General features: G+C 49.0%; 1 protein-coding gene and 1 pseudogene across 1 annotated transcript; both read left to right on the forward strand.

Annotated features, from left to right (window-relative positions):
* The first annotated feature begins 523 nt into the window (after positions 1-523).
* On the forward strand, positions 524-2283 carry LOC147651165 (uncharacterized; annotated as a pseudogene).
* A 3499-nt stretch (positions 2284-5782) lies between these two features.
* LOC147651166 (uncharacterized) lies at positions 5783-7447 on the forward strand. The gene is given in 2 exon segments (XM_086843959.1): positions 5783-6471; positions 6473-7447. Coding segments are annotated over 2 exon segments (1440 nt in total). The 5' UTR covers positions 5783-6006.
* Positions 7448-20830: the final 13383 nt, after the last annotated feature.

Consider the following 20830-nt stretch of genomic DNA (forward strand, 5'->3'; position numbering starts at 1 on the left):
CAGAAAGCTTTTGCACTGTGTCTAGCGAGGAGAACGTGTGACAGGTCTGTAGAGAGCCTGACAGAAGAATGGCTAAGAGAAAAAGGACATGATACTGTAAGATTAGTTAAAGTATGAGGCCTCAGGGTCAGTATGTCCCTGAAGATAGAGTTACATAGATAACAAGATGTCGAAACTGCCAAAATATGCAGAACTGCAAGCTGAAGATAAAGAACTGATGACTGCAAGGCAAACCACAAAGAACAATAGGCGTCAATGGTAGCAGACCAATAATGAGCTGAGTTTTTGCAATATGTATAAGCTAATTAAAAGCATTATAAGTTGTGCATAAGATTTCAATAAACTGAGACTTGCTGACCATGATAGCATGAGACTTGTCTTCCGCGGCTCCGGTAATCCCCGAACTCTGGCGACATCTGGGGCCCGAACACACTTTCCCTTTCCTCCTTAGAGCTGCGTTGGGGAAGGGTCCCTTGAACGGCGATAGCTCGCCCTGAGCGCCACATCGGTGGGCTCTGCCGCTATGCGCTGCCGACGCCTGGGGGGTTGCAACGGTACGGGTGAGTATGGACAGGCAAGCGGCGTATGATCTTTTTGCCGCCTTCTTGAGAAAGCGTGGCATCAAGGGTTTAGATTTAGAGAAGGATTTACCTCTCCTGTTAACCCCTGCTGTTTCTTATGAGTTTTTTACTAACCCTCACTCAGTCCACGAGGTGCATGAGTGGTGCAGGTATGGTGATCGCTTATGGGAGTTAGTTTTAGAAGATGACAAAGTAGCAAAAAAGATGAGTAAGTTATGGAAGGTGGTGCAGAATGAGTTGTTAATGTTTCAGGCAGAAAAGCGAGCTGCCGATAATGCCCGTGCTGCGCAGGATCGCAATAAGGCTTATATCGATCCCTCAGCTCCAAATCCACCAATATTTGCTTCTGTTGATCTGCCCCCGCCAGATCCTAGGGAGTCTACCACTCCATCTGCACCCCCTGTCCCCTCGGATCACTCGCCACTTCCGCCGCCCCCCTCTTCAAGTACATTATCTAACGCTGCAGCCACGGAGCCGTTCCCCGGAGCCTTATCAGATCTCGCGGAGGCTATGGCACAGGGTCGGAGTGAAGCGTGGGCGGCGCTAGCAAGGCAGGGTCTGCAAGAGGGAGACACGGAACTGGCGGCAGCAGCTCAGGAGCAAATAGCCTCCCCACTTGCTTTTCCCGTGATATTTCACCCTTTGCAGGGGGGGGCCAACGAGCTGAAGTTACACAGCTTGATTGGAAACTTTTGTCTCAATTAAGATTAGCGGTGGCACAATTTGGAGTCACTAGTGAGCCCGCGAAACGAATGATCGAGTACCTCTTTAATTCAGCTGTCCTGCTGCCCGCTGACATTAGAGGCATGTCTCGCCTCATTTATACCCCTCATCAAAGGCTTATGTTTGAAACCCGGTGGAGGGAGGAAGCAGCCGCAAGCGCTGCACTTCCTCGGCCTGCCGGTGACCCTCTCGCAGGCATCACTCTGGATGAACTTATGGGCAATGGAGCCCACATTCGTTTAGAACAACAGGCGGCCTTGGGGGGGAAAAGCTGAGAGAGGCTATGGCAGTTGCAAAAAGAGCTATGGATAAGATCAGGGCACCTGGGGGTATTCCCATGTATATGGGGATTAAGCAAGGTAGAGATGAAGCCTTAGGCTCCTTTGTGGACAAAATTATTGAAGCTCTGGCCAAAGCAGGTATAGCTGAGCATATGCAAGATGTGTTAGTAAAGCAGTGCATATTACAAAATGGAAATGCTACAACTCGATCCTTAATAGCCACAGCACCAGGACATTGGAATGTCCAAGACTTGTTAGATAAGGCTGCAGCCATGCCAAGTGTCACTCAGGTGTTTATGGTAGAATCTCTGCAGAAGATAGGAGAAGGACTGCAGCACCAGGCACAAGCTTTTAAGGAGCAAACTTTAGCAGCCCAGAGTCAGGTTTTAGCTGCCCTTGCACCCCTCCAAGCGACGATAGTGCAACGGCGCCCCGCTGCGGGGGGAAGAATGAAGTGCTTCAGATGTGGACGAATGGGACACATCTGCTGTGAATGCAATGCGTCGGGAGTCTGGTGCGGAAAATGTCAATACAGCACCCACAATAACACTGCCTGTCGTCGTGGGTCGGGAAACTCGAGAGCCAGCACGAAACCGGGCCGCGCAGAGACACAAGTAGCCCCTGCCTCCGACAGCCGAGCGATCAGCTTCTGCCAGCAACCTCCGGCAGCCTCGGATTGGACCTGGCAGCAGCAGTAGACACCACACTCTACAATAATGCTCCACATACTATTCCTACCGGCATTCATGGACCACTGATTATTAATGGACAGCCAACTGGGGGACTGATTTTAGGCCGCTCCTCAGGGTTCGTTCTAGGCCTTTCCATCGAACCAGGAGTAGTTGATGCTGATACTGAAGGAGAACTTTTCATCATTGTTAGTACCCAGTTTCCTCCACTTACCATTCCAAAAGGGCAAAGAATTGTGCAGTTTGTGCCTTTTCCACACTTGACTGTTAACATACCGCCTCGATCCACTGAACCACGTCGGACAAAATGTCTTGGTTCTTCAGGGAGCATTGCTCTGCCTGTCATTGACCTCGCCACACGACCAAAGAAAGCCTGCCATCTCCGTTATCAAGGGCAGACCATTACCCTTGAAAAGGCCCTGCTAGATACTGGGGCAGATACTTGTATTATTGACACTAATAAATATCCTAAAATGTGGCCCTTTTTATCAGCCAATACTACAGTCTCCGGTATAGGAGGAATCCGACTTGCTAAACGTGCCCCATTGATCACTGCAGGAATTGAAGGAAAACAGGCAACAACAATTTTTTCACTGACCCTGCTCCCACCGGAGGTCGATTGCATTACTGGAAGAGACGTTTTGTCGCAATTAGGGTATGTACTCACAGATTCCCCTTTATCATGTCGGCCATTGCTTGGACATTCCCTCTACCATTAACATGGATCTCTGATACACCTGTGGTAGTTAAGCAATGGCCCTTAAAAAGAGAAAATCTTGAACAAGCGCATCGCTTAGTGGCAGAACAACTGCAACTACAACATCTCAAACCTTCTACAAGTCCCTGGAACACAACTGTTTTTGTCATTAAGAAAAAGTCAGGCAACTACCGTTTATTACAGGACTTGCGTGCAGTTAATCAGCAGATGGAGCCCATGGGAGCCTTACAACCTGGTCTCCCTAACCCAGCCATGATACCCCAAGATTGGCTTATTCTTATTGTAGACCTGAAAGACTGTTTTTTCACAATACCCCTGCACCCCCAAGACACAAAAAGGTTTGCATTTACCCTGCCTTCCTTAAATAGAGGAGAACTAGACAAGCGATTTGAATGGACAACGCATGCGAAATTCACCCACTTTGTGTCAGCTGTACGTTGATACAGCATTGCAGCCTATTAGGCAATCAATGCCAGACACTATCATTTATCATTACATGTATGATATACTATTTGCTCAGAAATCTCCATTTACTACAGAACAAGTGCGTGCTGTTATCACTCTGTTGCAGAAATACGGTCTCAAAGTTTCCGAAGAAAAACTTCAAGTGCAGCTGCCGTGGAAATACCTAGGATGGACTATTACCGAAAGGCAAGTAAGGCCGCAAAAGCTCACTATTCAAGATGTACCAACCACTCTTCATGAAGCACAAAAATTACTAGGTGATCTCCAGTGGCTCAAACCAATCGTTGGTATCCCTAACACGCTGTTAGACACCTTGCGACCACTGTTAAAGGGCACAGATCCTTGCGCTCCAGTGACGCTAACGCCACCCCAGCTTGCCGCTCTGCAAGACATCTCATGGTGTATCTCTACCGGATTTGTCAGCCGTTACGATCCAGCCTACCCGGTCAGCCTCACTATTTGGAATAGCAGAGATCACCTCATGGGAGCTATAACCCAGCTAAAGAAAGCGGGGGAGACAAGGGTTTTAGAATGGCTTAGCCCTCAGTTGCAACAAAGAAAAACAATAACTCAAAAAATCGAACGGCTTGCGGCCTTAATCATTAAAGGCAGGCTGCGCACAATCGAACTGACTGGAAGAGAACCTGCAATTATTCAGTTACCTATGGAAAAAGCAACTCTTGATTGGTTTCTCCTCAATTCGCCAGACCTTACGGAAGCACTTTTACAAGCTCCTAGTTGCATCACCACAGGACCGTTAGCTCCTAAAGTCCTGCATTGGCTTGGGGAGTGGCAATGGATCACCAGGCCATTAAGAGAAAATCGACCCATTCAAGACGCAATTACAGTTTTTACCGATGCAGGAAAGCGTTCCAGAAAAGCCGCAGTCACTTGGAATAGAGGTGGCCAATGGTATCATCACATTATTTTAGCAACCTTGCATGATAATCTGCAAACCCTAGAACTTCTGGCTGTCATATGGGCATTCCAGAAATTTCAAGAGCCTGTCAATGTAGTCTCTGATTCAATGTATGTCGTTGGAGTAGCATCAAGAATTGAAGATGCAAGTGTCAAAGAAGTAACCAACCCTCGATTGGCCGAACTGTTTATGCAACTGCATCGAACTTTACAAGCCCAAAAGTACCCCTACTCCATCATCTACGTTCATAGCCATAAATGGGAAGAGGGTCTTGGAGAAGGAAATGCCAAAGCCGATAAATTGGTAATGGCGCAGCAGCAAAACATCCTTCCACGCACTGTAGCAGCGAAAGAAAGTCATAACATCTTCCATCAGAATGCAAAAGGACTGGCCCGCAAGTTCCAGTTACCACTCAGCGAGGCACGAGCCATTGTGAAAACTTGCCCTGTCTGCAGTCACCATAATGGGGGCATAGGACTTAGCATGGGAGTTAATCCAAAGGGATTGTTGCCCAATGAACTGTGGCAAATGGATGTTACTCATGTGCCATCATTCGGCAGGCTGAAATATGTTCATGTAACTATTGACACATATAGTCATTATATTTGGGCTACAGCTCAGCCTGGAGAGCAAGCTAAGCATGTTGAGAAACATCTAAACAGTTGTATTGCTATAATGGGCGTTCCCAGGAACATAAAGGCAGATAATGGGTCAGCATATTGCAGTCAGAAATTCAGAAAATTGATGGACTTTTGGAATATCAAACACACCAGGGGTATTCCACATGTCTCTACAGGGCAAGCAATTGTAGAAAGAGCCAATGGGACCTTGAAGAGTTATTTAGAAAAATACACAGATATCAAGAGCCCCACAGAGAGACTGCTAAGAAGCCTGTTTGTTTTAAATCACTTATGTCTGTTTGGAGACAGAGACACGGCCCCTGTTATTGTACATTTTCAGAGAGATCCCTTGCCCTCGCCCCCTATATTTGTCAAATATAAGGACCCCAAAACTGGCATTTGGCAGAATCCTGCCCAAGTCCTTTACTGGGGGCGGAGCTATGTGTGTGTTTCCACCCTTACAGGTCCACAGTGGATACCCGGGAGGTGGACGCGTGCTGCCATACCCGATGAACAGCCCGATGAGCAGCCCGGACAGGGGAAGGCGACTCCGGCTTCAGAAGGCGATTGCACCTCTCCTGCTGCGGATTGAGGAAAGATTCGGCACCCGGATTCTGTTTGAGTCGGAACGGGAGATAGAAGACTCTGTGCTCCCAGCTCTGAATAATCATTATCTACACTATCTCCCCAGGCATTGCCTTCATTGTTACTCAGTTGAACACATTGCGTGGGTTAAACTGAGGTGTGGCGGGTGTGAAAAGACTCTTTGGTTGTCTCAGCGTGCGCTTGGACGAGGGTATTGGTGCCTTGTTTGCTCTTTTGAGTGGCAGAGGGCCTCCCCCAGAGAGCATCAGGTGACTTAGTGGGAGAACCATTTGGAACCGCGGTCCAAAAGATTGAGAACAGGGAGCATTTACATCTCAGGGAGCTGGTTTGGAGAGTGAAACACACAGTAGACCGTGTCATCGCAGATAGCAACTCTGCAATTCTTGATACTGTTTGTGGAAAAGATGTTCGGATCCCGACAAATTGGCAAGTTTCTCCAGATCGTTGGGACAATACTTGCCGTCGTTTTGATCGACGTTGCAGGCCCCATCAAAAAAGCCACTGATCAAATGTTGCGATCCTTTAAACGACAGAACATTATGATATGGCTTTTGCTTGTGCTTGCAACGCTACCATTGATTAATTGTGTTTATGTACCAGCACAACCCAAAGAAAATATTTGGGTTACGCTGGCTAACAAAACTGGCCAAGAAGCAATATGTTTAGCCCTAAGCTCCCCAGGCAATCCTTTTTCCACTTGTCTTGTAGGCATTCCTCTAGATAATTGGCCTTGTCCATCATCAGCACACAACTGTAACTCCACTAATCCCCAGGGCAATGTAGATCAGTGGGACCAAATTATGCCCCATTTTCCTACATTAGCAATTGAGCCACGAGAGCTTGATATTTTAGGATCCATATTAGCAGATGTTTAAGGTTTGTTTAAGGTTTAATTGGACAAGTGTTTCTCGAGGAGTAGGACCTAATAAGTCATTGCCCATTAATGTTAACTCATCTCTGTCGATATATAGAAATAACTCAGCATGGTGTAATTACACCACGCAGAACATTTCAAGATCCTCTAACATGCCTATCAGGCTGCCAGACGGTGTGTTTCTAATATGTGGAGATCGAGCTTGGGCAGGGATCCCTTCACGAATGGAAGGCGGTCCTTGCACACTAGGCCGATTGACTCTCTTAACACCCAATACATCAATGATCCTGCACCAATATCGAAAGCATAGAGAGAGAAGGTTTGTTCATGCCTTTGCCAAGGATTGTGATGATAATGCAGACTTTTGGAGCCCAGTGCAGACAGTTTTCGGGTCCCTTGTCCATGGTATTGGGACCGCACAAGCCTTGAGCACATTGAGGAAAATGAGATGTTGGCTTGCAAGACAAACTAATGCCACATCGCAAGCTTTGTCTGATCTTTTGATTGATGTAGATTCAATTAGGCATGCTACGCTTCAAAATAGAGCTGCTATTGATTTTTTGTTGTTAGCGCAAGGACACAGTTGCGATGAATTTGAAGGGATGTGTTGTATGAATATATCTGATCATTCTGTTTCTATACATCCACAAATTAAGAAGTTGCAAGATTTGACTACACATTTGAGGGTACAAGAAGGATTGGGAATAGATGGATGGTTGCAGTCCCTAGGCATAACGGGGTGGTTGAAAAATTTAGTACAGATAGGGTTAGTCATTCTTCTTGTAATTCTGGCCATCATGATTATCTTACCCTGTTTAATGCAATGTTTGCAGCGTACGGTAATGACAATGTTTGAAAACCACCGATTGTCTATGCTGACCATTAAAGAAAACGGGGGAAGTGTAGAGAGCCTGACAGAAGAATGGCTAAGAGAAAAAGGACATGGTACTGTAAGATTAGTTAAAGTATGAAGCCTCAGGGTCAGTATGTCCCTGAAGAGAGAGTTACATAGATTACAAGATGTCGAAACTGCCAAAATATGCAGAACTGCAAACTGAAGATAAGGAACTGGTAACTGCAAGGCAAACCACAAAGAACAATATGCGTCAATGGTAGCAGACCAATAATGAGCTGAGTTTTTGCAATATGTATAAACTAATTAAAAGCATTATAAGTTGTGCATAAGATTTCAATAAACTGAGACTTGCTGATCATGATAGCATGAGGCTTGTCTTCCGCGGCTCCGGTAATCCCCGACCTCTGGCGACAACTCCAAATGGGGATCTCCACAGGGAAATGCCCCTCCCCACCAACGGGTCCGGGAAAAGGGAAAAAAAAAATTCCGTGGAGAGAAGTGGAAAAAGCTGTTTATTTAACAGAAATTGAGTAATATTAAATAATAAAACCTCTTGCTGTTCAATGGGATGGTAAGTCTAGAAAGAAAAATCTTTTTTCATGTGGTGCAGCTCGGCTCGCTCAGGTTCTTATCAGTCCCTCCAGCGCTGGAAAAGTGCCGAGGCCCAGGCCCTGGTGGGCCACAGGCGTGAGCTCCCGGGGTTTGGCTGGGTGTTCAGTCCAGAGCAAGCTTGCACAGATCCAAGAAAATTGGGAAAAAAACAAAGGTCCAGGGAACTCCTCTGCCTCAGCTAGCTAAAACTAACTAAAAGCCAGAGAGAAGCTCTGTCCCGCTGTCTATCCGTGCTGCAGACAACACAATCCAGGAGCGGGGTGTGTGGGAGTGATATTTTCCTTAACACACTGCGCACTTCTTCTTCCCCCTCTCTTGCTTTCAAAGACAGTCTTAAAGGTGCAGGACTTAATATATAACATAAACCAGACGATTGGGGATACCAGTATCATAAAGTCACCCCAGGACATTCCACCCCTTATCCCCATATCGTCAACTTATTATCAAAATTAATATATATATATATTTTAACCCTACAACACATACATTGTATACAGACAAGGGCATTTATTCATAATCTTCACCCAACCATCAGATCTCCCTGAGGTACACATTGTGTTGTTCTATCTTTCCTCATTATCCACCATGTGCAACCCGGTCCTTGAGCGAAAACAGCTCCACAAATGGGTTTGTCTGTACTCGAAGTAGAATTGATCCAAACTGTCTTTCCTAACAAACCTCTGAGATGTACTGCTGGGACCTTGTCTCCGTCTACTTTATGCAGGGGCTCGGATTGGGCTGGGCCTGCTCGATTGGTGGAACCTCGGGTGTTAACTATCCAGGTGGCCTTTGCTAGATGCTGCTCCCAATTTTTGAAAGATCCCCCACCCAACGCTTTCAAGGTAGTCTTTAACAGTCCATTGTACCTCTCCACTTTTCCCGCAGCAGGTGCATGGTAAGGGATATGGTACACCCACTCAATGCCATGTTCCCTAGCCCAGCTGTTTATAAGGCTGTTCTTGAAATGAGTCCCATTGTCTGACTCAATCCTCTCAGGGGTACTATGCCTCCAAAGGACCTGCTTTTCAAGTCCCAGGATGGTGTTACGGGCTGTAGCATGAGGCACAGGGTAGGTTTCCAACCATCCAGTGGTGGCTTCTACCATTGTGAACACGTAGCGCTTGCCTTGGCAGGTTTGGGGCAGTGTGGTGTAGTCAATCTGCCAGGCTTCCCCATATCTATATTTGGACCAACGCCCACCATACCATAGCGGCTTCAACCGCTTGGCCTGCTTGATCGTGGCACACGTCTCACAGTCATGGATAACTTGGGAAATACTGTCCATGGTTAGGTCCACCTCTCGGTCTCGTGCCCACTTATAGGTGGCATCTCTACCCTGATGGCCTGAGGCGTCATGGGCCCATCGAGCTAGGAACAACTCTCCCTTGTGTTGCCAATCTAAGTCTATCTTTGACACCTCTATCTTTGCAGCCTGATCCACCTGCTCATTGTTTAGGTGCTCTTCATTAGCCCTATTCTTGGGGACATGGGCATCTACATGACGGACCCTCACAGACAGTTTCTCTACCCTGGTGGCGATGTCTTTCCACTCATCAGCAGCCCAGATTGGCTTTCCTCTGCGTTGCCAGTCGGCCCTTTTCTACCTTTCCAGCCATCTCCACAGAGCTCACGTAGGAAAAACCACAGCTCAGCTTGTAGCTTTTTCTCTCTATCTGGGTAACTTCTGCGTTGAGTACCAGGGCTCCTGGTCTGTACTGCTGAAACTGGAAGAAGGTCTTCCTTGAGTTTCTTGAAATTCTCCTCCATTTTGTCGTGGAAGTTTTGCATACGTGTTTCCATAGCTGCAATTGTTGCCTTCATGGGGCCATGCACGGTATCTGCATATGCTCGAAGCTTCTTCGCCATATCCAGCACAGTCTCTTCCCGGTCATCCTGCTTCATTGTTGCTAAAGCAGAAGCGTATTCTTGTGGCCCAAGTCGAACAAGTTTTCGCCACATCACAGATGTGCATGGCACCAAGTCTGGATTTCTAGTACCTAAGTCACCCATGAAGACAATCTCTACTATTGCCATTTCTCTCAAGCGCTGAATCCCTTGTTCTATGGTTTTCCAACGAGTTTGCTGTATATAGAGATCGTCTGCACACAGATATCATTGTGCCACACTTCTTAGGACCCGTTCCCAGAGACTATAAGGGTCAGCCCCACTCATCATCTCCTGGTCAATAACCGGGTCGTGTGACAGGGATCCCAGATGCCTCGCTTCAGTGCCATCCAGAACTGTAGCCTCACCTGCAGCATCCCACAGACGGACTAACCAACTAATTATAGATTCATCAGGTCGTCGAGTGTAATCTTTTCTCAGGCCACGAAGGTCCTTCAGGGAGAAAGGTTCACCAGTGCCTTCTGATTTTGTGTCAGTTGCTGGTCTTGAGGGTCCTTCCCCCACATCACCATTATCATCATCTACTGGCCGATCGGTTTTGGTTTTGAATTTCATGCCTCTCGTGGCAGGAGCAACAGACACTGGATTAGGCTCACTGTCTGGTTTGGCTGCTGGCTTAGGCTCACTCTCTGGTTTAGCCTGAGTCACTGGGGTAGCTGCTGATTTATCTGCCTGCCCAACAGTATCTAGCACCGTGCGATAAGCATACGCTAGGGCCCAGCTTATTGCAATGATATTTTTCTTTTTAGAATCATCACAGCAATTCTCTTCCAGATATTTCCCTACTTCATCTGGGTTCTGAATTTGTTCACGTGAAAATTCCCAGGCTGGGGGATCAGAAAATTCCTTCAGAGTTCGGCCAATTCTCTCCCACTCTCTACACCACTCAGGATTTCCCACACCTGAGTCTACTTCTGGGGCAGGGGTCTCGTTGGCTCTTCTGGATATCTCAGCCCTCATCCTATAGAAGCTGCAGACTATATAGAGGAAGCTTAACAGCTGAGCCAGCTGTACTACCAGGAAAGTGGTATCCTTAACACTCAGGGGAAACTGGGTATTCTCAAAGAGGGACATAACAGATTCAAAGGAGAAGAAGGAAAGAAAAGGCTGAAAAGCCTCATCCTCTGGTCTTCCTCTAACAAACTGGGTGCAATTACCAATAAACTCCCAAAATGTGCTACTAGGACTGGGAGGCAGGGTCGGGCGAAGAAACCATGAGCCAAACATACCTGGCAGAAACTTCAGTAGTTCTATAAACTTCCTATAAATCATTATCACCGAGCCCAGCACAATAACCATTCTAATCTGTGCCCCTCTACTGTGAAAGAGGGCAAAGACAGGTATTAAAACCTCAAAAACTTTTAGGGACCAGGTCCACATGAAGACCTCCACCTCAAGAGATATTATGTATCCAAACAACATGACTACTGACTGCTTTATCCCAATACAGAATAAATACAACCAACAATCAGTACAGGTTTTTCCACTTTCTTTTGCCCCAAGTTGGGCGCCAAAAACTGTATTTGTCTTAGTTTAGGGCAAATCAGGAAGGAAAACTCCAAATGGGGATCTCCACAGGGAAATGCCCCTCCCCACCAACGGGTCCGGGAAAAGGGAAAAAAAAAATTCCGTGGAGAGAAGTGGAAAAAGCTGTTTATTTAACAGAAATTGAGTAATATTAAATAATAAAACCTCTTGCTGTTCAATGGGATGGTAAGTCTAGAAAGAAAAATCTTTTTTCATGTGGTGCAGCTCGGCTCCAACGCTGGAAAAGTGCCGAGGCCCAGGCCCCGGTGGGCCACAGGCGTGAGCTCCCGGGGTTTGGCTGGGTGTTCAGTCCAGAGCAGGCTTGCACAGATCCAAGAAAATTGGGAAAAAAACAAAGGTCCAGGGAACTCCTCTGCCTCAGCTAGCTAAAGCTAACTAAAAGCCAGAGAGAAGCTCTGTCCCGCTGTCTGTCCGTGCTGCGGACAACACAGTCCAGGAGCGGGGTGTGTGGGAGTGATGTTTGCCTTAACACACTGCGCACTTCTTCTTCCCCCTCTCTTGCTTTCAAAGACAGTCTTAAAGGTGCAGGACTTAATATATAACATAAACCAGACGATTGGGGATACCAGTATCATAAAGTCACCCCAGGACACTGTGACATCACAGCCACGGCAGCCTGAATTTCAGCTCTGATGTAACACCACAGCACTGACAGACTCATTATTCTCCACTCTGTGACATCATAGAACAGACAGAACCAATTAAAACCTCTCTGAGATATCATAGGCATGACAACCCCAATTCCATCTCCTTTGTGGCAACAGACAAGTCATAACACATGTGTTACTTTCTCTGAGACTCCACAGTGTGATAGCCCCAGTTTTCCCCTCTCTGTGACATCACAACAGTGGGAACCCCAATTTACACCTGCCTGTGACAGCACAGCACTCAAAGATGCACTTTCCACCCATTATGACATCACAGCACTGACAGGCCAAATTTCACCCTTTCTGTCACCCCACAGATTGAATAAGCCAAACTTACACCTATCTGTAACATTTACAGCGGTGATAGTGCCAGTTTTCTCCTCACTGTGACATAATATCAAAGACAAGTCAGAATTCATCCCCTCTGATAAGCCACAGCAGTGAAAGCCTCAGTTTTCTTCTCTCAGTGAGATCACTGCAATGACACGCCCAATTTACACCTCTCTGTGACACCACAGCGGTGACAGACACATTAATCCCCTCTCTGTGACATCCCAGTCATGACAGAACCAATTTAAAACTCTCTGTGATACCACAGCCCGAACAACCCCAATTCCATTCCCTGTGTGGCAACAGACAAGTCATAGCACCTGTGTAACTTTCTCTGTCACTGCACAACAGTGATCAGCCCCAGTTTTCCCCTCTCTGTGACACCACAGCAGTGACAGACTCAGATTCCCTCTATCTGTGACATCACATCCATGGCAGCCTTAATTTCAGCCCCAAAGGAACACCACAGCAGTGACAGACCCATAATTCCCCTCTCCGTGACATCACAGCCGTCACAGGCCCAATTTATGCGTCTCTGTGAAACCAGTACAGTGGCAGTCTAAGGTTTTCCCCTCTCTGTGACATCACACCAATGAGGGACCCAGTTTCTCCTCTCTGTGACATCACTGCACTGACAACTCTAATTTATGCCTCTCGGTGACACCACAGCACTCACAGATCCATTACGCCTCTCTCTGTGACATCACATCTGAGGGAGGGCAAATTTTCGCCTCCCTGTGACATCACAGCTGTGACAACTCTAATTTACGCGTCTCTGTGACACCACAGTAGTGGCTGCCTCAATTTTCCCCTCTCTGTGACATCACAGTCAGGACATCCTCAAATTCATCCCCTTTGGAACACCGCAACAGTGACAGACCCAGTTTCCCCTCTCTCTGACATCACAGCGGTGACAGGCCCAAACTACACCTCTCTGTGACACCAGAGCAGCGGCAGCCTCAGTATTCCCCTCTCTGTGACATCACACCAATGAGGGACCCAGTTAAAGGTCTCTGTGACATTACTGCAGTGACAACTCTAAATTACACCTCTCTGTGACACCACAGCGGTGACAGACGCATTATTCCCCTCTCTGGGACATCACAGTCATGACAGAACCAATTTAAAACTCTCTGTGATACCACAGCCCGAACAACCCCAATTCTATTCCCTGTGTGGCAACAGACAAGTCATAGCACCTGTGTAACTTTCTCTGTCACTGCACAACAGTGATCAGCCCCAGTTTTCCCCTCTCTGTGACACCACAGCAGGGACAGACTCAGGTTTCCTCTCTCTGTGACATCACAGCCATGGCAGCCTTAATTTCAGCCCCAAAGGAACACCACAGCAGTGACAGACCCATAATTCCCCTCTCCGTGACATCACAGAAGAGACAGAACCGATTAAAACCTCTCTTTGATATCATAGGCATGACAACCCCAATTCCATCTCCTTTGTGGCAACAGACAAGTCATAGCACCTGTGATACTTTCTCTGAGACTCCACAGTGTGATAGCCCCAGTTTTCCCCTCTCTGTGACATCACAACAGTGGGAACCCCAATTTACGCCTGCCTGTGACAGCACAGCAGTCAAAGACGCACTTTCCACCCATTATGACATCACAGCACTGACAGGCCAAATTTCACCCTTTCTGTCACCCCACAGTTTGAACAAGCCCAACTTGAACAAGCCCCTATCTGTAACATTTACAGCGGTGATAGTGCCAGTTTTCTCCTCTCTGTGACATGATATCTGTGATAAACGGGCCAGGAGACCAGCTCGTTTTAAAAAGGCCTTTATTAAGCAGGACAGCTCTGGGGTGGGGGCCCGAGGGGTTGCGCACACCGCCACTGCTCCCACTGGACACCGCAGAAGAGAAGGATCTGTGCAGCTGTGTCACTAGGGCAGAGCTGGGCCTTCCTTCCTCACGGGAGTCCCCAGGAAGACTCCTTCTTTAGGCCTTGTAGTCTAGGCTGTCATCCCAGTCGAGTCTCCTCGAGGTTATGTTGGCCTCTGGAAAGAAGTCAGGGGACTCCTCTGGGTCTTCCTTGTTAGATGGTGCTGGTTCTATTCCTTCCCTTTTGTGTGGCTCGTTGTTTTGGGGTTTTTTCCAGTCTGGGTGCATCCCATAAGTCTCTGGTCACTCTCATTTGCATAAAAGTCAGTATGTCATCTTCCTCCTCAGGGCTTGTAAGAGATGGTCCGAAGATTCCCTCATCTGTCTCACAACCGTCTCAAGGACAGAGACTGAGACCCTGAATATCACAAGGGACTTGGTTTGGGGGTTTGGGTCTAGCTGAGATGGATGTTTGCTCAGTGATTGTTTGCAGGTGGTTGCACGGTACACTGCTCTCGTTCCTGCTGGTGAGCAGAGGCTTGGTAACCTGCGCAACGGGTTTTCCACGACTCATGGCTCTCATTCCTGCTGGTGAGCAGAGGTTTGTGCCTGGTACCCGGTGCAATGGGTTTTCCACAACACCTTGTCCTTGTTCCTGCTGGTGAGCAAAGACTTGCAAGACATGGATCGCTCTGTACCCTACACCTGCTCCCTGCGCAATGGAATTTCATCACAATGATCATCAATCTCATCTGGTTTTGGCCCTGCGCCCCTCGCTTTGCAAAAGACTATAAAATTATACCCCAAACTTACCTTCCTTTGAGATCTCCCCAACGGACAGAAGACTCTGCGTCATTGGACGGCTGAGTGGACTTCAATGTTGGTAGCTATAATCCCCTTACTCTCTTTTCCTTATGCTTTGCTTTCTCTTTTCTTTCCCTCTATTGCATATTAGTGCTGATGAGCACTCAATAAACTGTGTTTTCTTGTTTAAGTCCTTGGTTTGCTGATAATCTTTTGTACTCTAAGACCGGCTAAAAGAACCACATCACGAATCCCACCTTGTGGATCGTGACAGTGCCTCAGGGGAAAAAAAAAATGAAATTACGGGACTAACATCCTAATCTTCATTTGTTGTATCAGAGGTGAATTCTGAAGGCCCAGAGTCTACAATTCACCAAGTGTTTGGGAGGTCCTGGACAGAGAAGTCCATTTTGGGCTACTAAAAGCACTGGGTACTACATACCTTGTAGACAGCATCCACCTTGAGAGTAAATCCATCAACTCCGGGCATGCTGCTCACCGAGTGGAACTCGGACAGCTTGGAAGCAAAGTGGGCGTCAAAAGGCACATCGTGGAAATACTTATCCGTCACTTCTGGCTGGTTTTGGTCCTGGAAAGTCAGAGAAGTGTGGTGAGGGATGCTGTCTGCTTTCCCAAGGGAGGCTGGAAGCCAGAGCCCCACCAAACACCTGTGTCAGGGATCTAGTCCGAATGCCCCATCTCCACACCTACACGTGGGCACCGATTCAGGAACACACTCAAAGGGTGGGAAAAAACTGATCTGGTGTTCACAGCTTGCAGCAGCAGCAGCACAAAACATCCCCCACAGGCTCCCTTCCTTATCCCTTTGCAGCCACCACCTGCTGGTTGCCAGAGCAAATCCCAAACGGGAAGAAGCAGGAGCAGAGCACTCACCAGGAGGAGGAATCGGTGTTTCAGGTACTTGTGGGGCTGGATGCAGCTGTACTGGGGCCCCTGGTTGTAGATGGTGCCTGTGGGGTCGAAGAGGGGCACGTAGCCAGCCCTGCCTGTGCACAGGTGGACCTTCTCCAGCTGCAGCTTGTAAGCGGCGTTGAGGTTTTGTTCGGGGTGCCAGAGCACACGCCCGTACAGGATCTGCCCTGGGGAGGTCGGGACAAAGAGGGGCAGGTGAAATTTCCCAAGCAGGAAAATGCTGCTAGAGCCAAGTGTCCGTGTTCAGAAGGGTTTGGGTTGTTTGGGAAGGGCTCGGTGTGTGGGACTGACAAAACGCGGTGCCAGAGCACGCTGTTCTTTCACAGGGCTGTAAGATGTCAATTACTGCTGTAGAAGAGGCAAAGCTACACGTGGGTTCTGTCCTTTCCTCTCCAGGGAATGGAAGCTGTGAAAGCAGGAACACTGGGCACAAGCAGAAGAGGAGAGGTAAATCCTACCCTTGGAAAAGCCCCCTTGTAATCCATTTCTGCCAGAGACCTTTCTGATTTGGTGGGGTCCATTAGAAAAACCTTCTCGTTGTTACAGAGCTGAAACTCTGTGTTCAGGGAGTAAACAACTGGAAGTGGGCGGTTTGTCTGCTGGAAGGAGATCGGGATCAAAAACCTGCAATTGGGACAAGGAAGGACACAAAGGGGAGATGAGGTTTGGACAGGTGTGCACCCCAAAGAGGCCGAGCCTGCCCTCCTGCCCTCTTACCGCTCGGGAGCATGAGCCGTGCAGGGCAGGGGCTTGGCTCCAAGCTCTGCCCACGGCTGCATGGGCTGCACCGTGCAGGGTATCAGGAAGATGGTGTATTCTCCAGAGTAAACCTTCCTGGGAACAGACAGGAGACCCTGCAGTCACCAAGCAGAGCTCAAAGCTCTTCACCCAGGGCAGCACCTCTCCCTTGCCCCAGCAATGTCATCCAGCAGTCCCCAAGGGACAAGTGTGACTCTGGGATCTGTCTATCCACAGGCTTCACTGCTGGAAAAATTCCTTTCCAAGAGACTGAGCTGATTTTTCTCTCAGTACAACAGTGCTCCAGCTCTGACCAAGCTCCTGAGCATTCCGTGCTATTGCTGGCGTGGCTGCTGGAGGGGTGCCAGGGAGAACGTGGTGCTGTGGGGGAATCTGCTGGAGGGGACTGCACCCCCAACCCTCACCTCAGTTGTAGGAGCTGGTTGCTCTCCAGAGCTGGTAGGGAGAATCAAAAGTCTGAGCGCTCCACAGCAGCTGCAGGGCAAATTCGATGCCTCCCAGGTGCTCTGGAGTTACCAAAGAGGACCTGACATCTGGCAGGTTGTGGTGCTCCATGACAAACAGCCCTGGGGGAGGACAAGGAGGTGATGGGAGGCAGAGCACGGAGAGGCCCCACCTCGCAGGGGCAGAGGGGCTCCCGGCGGGGACGGGGACTCGTTCCGCTGCCTGTGCCGTCAGAGCAGAGCTCTGTGTGACCCTGCTCTGTGTCCCTGCCAGGATCGCTGCCCTCACCTCTGAACTTGGCCTGCGTCTTGAACTCGATGACCGGCCGGCCGTCCTCGCGGATGTAGATGGGGATTATCTGCAGGCAGGCCGAGAGCGCGCTGTCCGTCTGGATCCCTGCAAGGACAGCAAGCGCCACTGGGAGCCCACACAGCACCCTCGCTCTCCTCTGCTGGGCTCTGCCAGCCCCAGAAGTGTTTGGGACACCTCCATAAGGCAGGGTTCAGCTGGGATCACCCTCCAGTGAGCCAGCTGCACGCTCCCTCCGTCAGCCATCGGCTGCCTAAACCCCCCGCAAGCACAGAGGAAGGCAATATTCCGAGTTCCCCGCTCCCTCAGGACTCTGGGGGCAGTGCAGGAGCTAAGGGGAAAACATGAAGGAACCACTTCTTCCATAGCCCTTGGAGTGCCTCAGGCTCACCTGTCCTCCAGAGAACGGTGTCTTAGAAGAAGGAAAACTCCATCTCGGTGTGGTGCTCCAGGGAAGCCCAGCCCCTCGGTGCTGTCACATAGATGTAGGACATGTAAAGAGGGACGTGGACTGTCAGGAAGGACTGGGCAGAGTCCCTTACCTGGCAATAAAACCCCAAAAAGGGGGTTGTGCACCTTCCAGTGAAGTCAGAGGTGACTCTGGATGTTCTTTACGTGCAGGTACCTCAGACAAACCTGCGTTGTAATCCAGGGGCAGTGCTAAGGCTCCCTGGGACCATGGGACAAAGGAACTCTGGGCACAATTTCGCCTCAAAACCCCCCTGATTTCCAAGGCTGTGAATTAAAAATGAGCAATTCTGCTTGATCAGGCCTCCCAGAGCTCTCCATTTATTATCTGCAGAGTGCAGCTGTACTTTGCAGGCCCTGGAGAATTCGGGGAGATGTTCCAGCCTGGCTGGGGCCAGGCTCCACATGCTCCACTGGGCAGTTTCTCTGGCCAGGCGGCTCCTCTGGGTTTGTGCAAACAATAGGAGCTATAAAAGGAAACTTCATGAACTAGTTCCAGGCTGGCAGGAATTAACAGAGATGATGCTGGTCCAAGCAATGTGGCTGGGAATTTAATGGAAGAACTTGGGGGAAATGGAGTGGGCTGCAAATGGATAATGCAGCCAGGAGAGGGAAGTGAGACACCCCAAATAAGGAAAGCCACTCGTTTCTAGAGGAACATTTTTGGCTTTTGGTCTCTTAATTAGGAAATGAGCTAAAATATCCCATGTTGTGGAGCATGGACTGAGCTGCCTCTGCTCTGTCCTCTGCTCATTTCTCTTGGCCGAGAACACAGTCAAAATTGTAAAATAGAGCCGAGCTGAGAACGTTTTGTATTTCCAATATGGCCCTACATGAAAAAAACCAGTATTTTCCTGGCACTCTGAAGATTTAGAGAATAAAATAAATGGGAAATGAATGAAATGGAAAATAAATTAAATAAATGCACACAGCACTGTTTTCTTCCAGGTGAGGGGGCGGGGGGGGGAAGCCACGCTCCACCTGTGCAGGGCAGAGCAGCAGCTCCACACAACGCAGAGCTGTGCCTGAGAACTGCGACAGATCTGGGATACCTGGAGAACTCTGGATGGGCCTCTCACCTGGAACTCAGCAGTGACAGAGCCCCCACACACATCAGTTAACTCGGTCATGTCATAATAAGTGTCAAAGGTCCAGATGCAGCTCTTGAGGTTGAGGTGCTGGTACATCTGGATGCTCATGGGCTCCCTCACCGCAGGCTCCAGCTGGTAAGGGCGGTCGTAGCCCAGGCCCAGCACAAAGCTGTCCTGGGTCACCTCGTCCAGGAACCCTGTCTCTGAGGGAGAGTGTCGTTCCGATTGGGAATGGCTATAAAGAACGACATAAACTCTCAAGGGAGTCACAACACGAGAATTCTTTAGTTTATTGCTCTAGGCTTGTCTTATAGACAGATACGTGGAAAAGTACAGAAAGGAAACTCTTATTGGTTAGCAAAGTGCTACATCACCATCATTGGTCAGGGGCACACTTCCCCCCTGAGTTTCTCCTGCAAGGGAAAACAAGAGGACAGACAAACAGCACCTGGCAGTTGTTTTATGTCTCTGAGGATTGTTTTAATTCCTTCTCATATTTTTCCCAGGCTACTTTCTCAGGCAGCCTGAGGAACTATGTGGCCTGTAATTTGTACAGGCACTGTGGCTCAGATTTAGCATCCATAATTTACCCTTTCTGCTAGAAAAATTAAAAAGGCAGTGTTTGTCACGTCCTGCTGGGCCCTTGCAGGAGAGAGAACAAACACAGCACAAGAGGTTTCTTTGCTAGAACTTTGAATGGATGCTGATCTAGAATTTTGGTTTACATTTTGATGTTTAAGAATTGTTCTCCTTGCAAGGACTTGATGGTTGAGTCTAATATTTCTAATTCAGTGAATTAATACACACACGATATACAACACTGTTAGTCTGTTCGAATTGACAGTCTAACTTGTCAATACAGTAGTTTGAAAAAACACCAAAGTGATAAAAACAATGCACAATGCAATTTATGATGCTTTGATCCCCCCTTTTTATCCCTTTTTTTTTTTTTTTTCAATTGGATTTTCTCTTCAATTATAATTGAAGGGTTTTTTGAGGGATTTATAAAGTTTACATGGCTGCTGTTGTTGTTTGTCGGGTTTTTTGACTGGATTGTGCTGAATGAGGAAGTTTATGGAGGTTTCACTAAGGATGGATAGGATGTAGACTCTTTTTGGGATGATTCTCGGCTGTTAAAACAGTAGTTCATGAATTCTGGGAGGTTCAGGGAACTCGAAGTTACTATCTCTTCACGGCTGGTTGTCAGCTTTGTAAACACAAGACTTCAAAGGTGGGTCCCGCAGGGACTGCAGGACTTTGGCGCGGCTCAGGCCACTGGAGGGCTTGTCGGTGCTCTGCAGAACGGCAAGCGCGGAGGGAGCGAGGTTCACCCCCCTCCTCTCCCCGCACCTCCCCGCTGGAGCGCGAGGGGAGCGCAAGGGTGAGCACGTCTCGCGCATGCGCGGGGCGAGCGAGGCCGCCGGCCCCCCCCTCGCTGCTTTTTCGCTGGCACTTCGGACGCGGGGGGGGGGGCGATGCCCGCCACGGGCCTGGCCCCGGCCCTAGATCTGGGCTTGGGCTCGGCTTTTTCGGGGTTTTCGCGGCTGGCTGGCGGCCGCCCGGGCCGCGGCCGGTGGCAGCGGGCAGGCACAGGGGGAGCGCGAGGTTGCTGTTTCCCCTCCCCCCACCGCTTCTCTGCTGGGGGAAGCCGCGTGCCCCGCCGCATTGGTACAGGGGGGAATTGGTTCGCCCGGGCCCCCCAGCAGCGGCGGCCCGCGGTGTTCTGGACCCGTGCTCGGACCCTTCGGCGGCGCCCCGCGCGCCGGGCACAGGAGGGGGCGAAGAGAGGCCCCTTTGCTGGCAAAGTCCG

Source organism: Cyanistes caeruleus, chromosome 10 (genome assembly GCF_971803275.1).
Source record: "Cyanistes caeruleus chromosome 10, bCyaCae1.hap1.1, whole genome shotgun sequence".
Lineage (NCBI taxonomy): Eukaryota > Metazoa > Chordata > Aves > Passeriformes > Paridae > Cyanistes > Cyanistes caeruleus.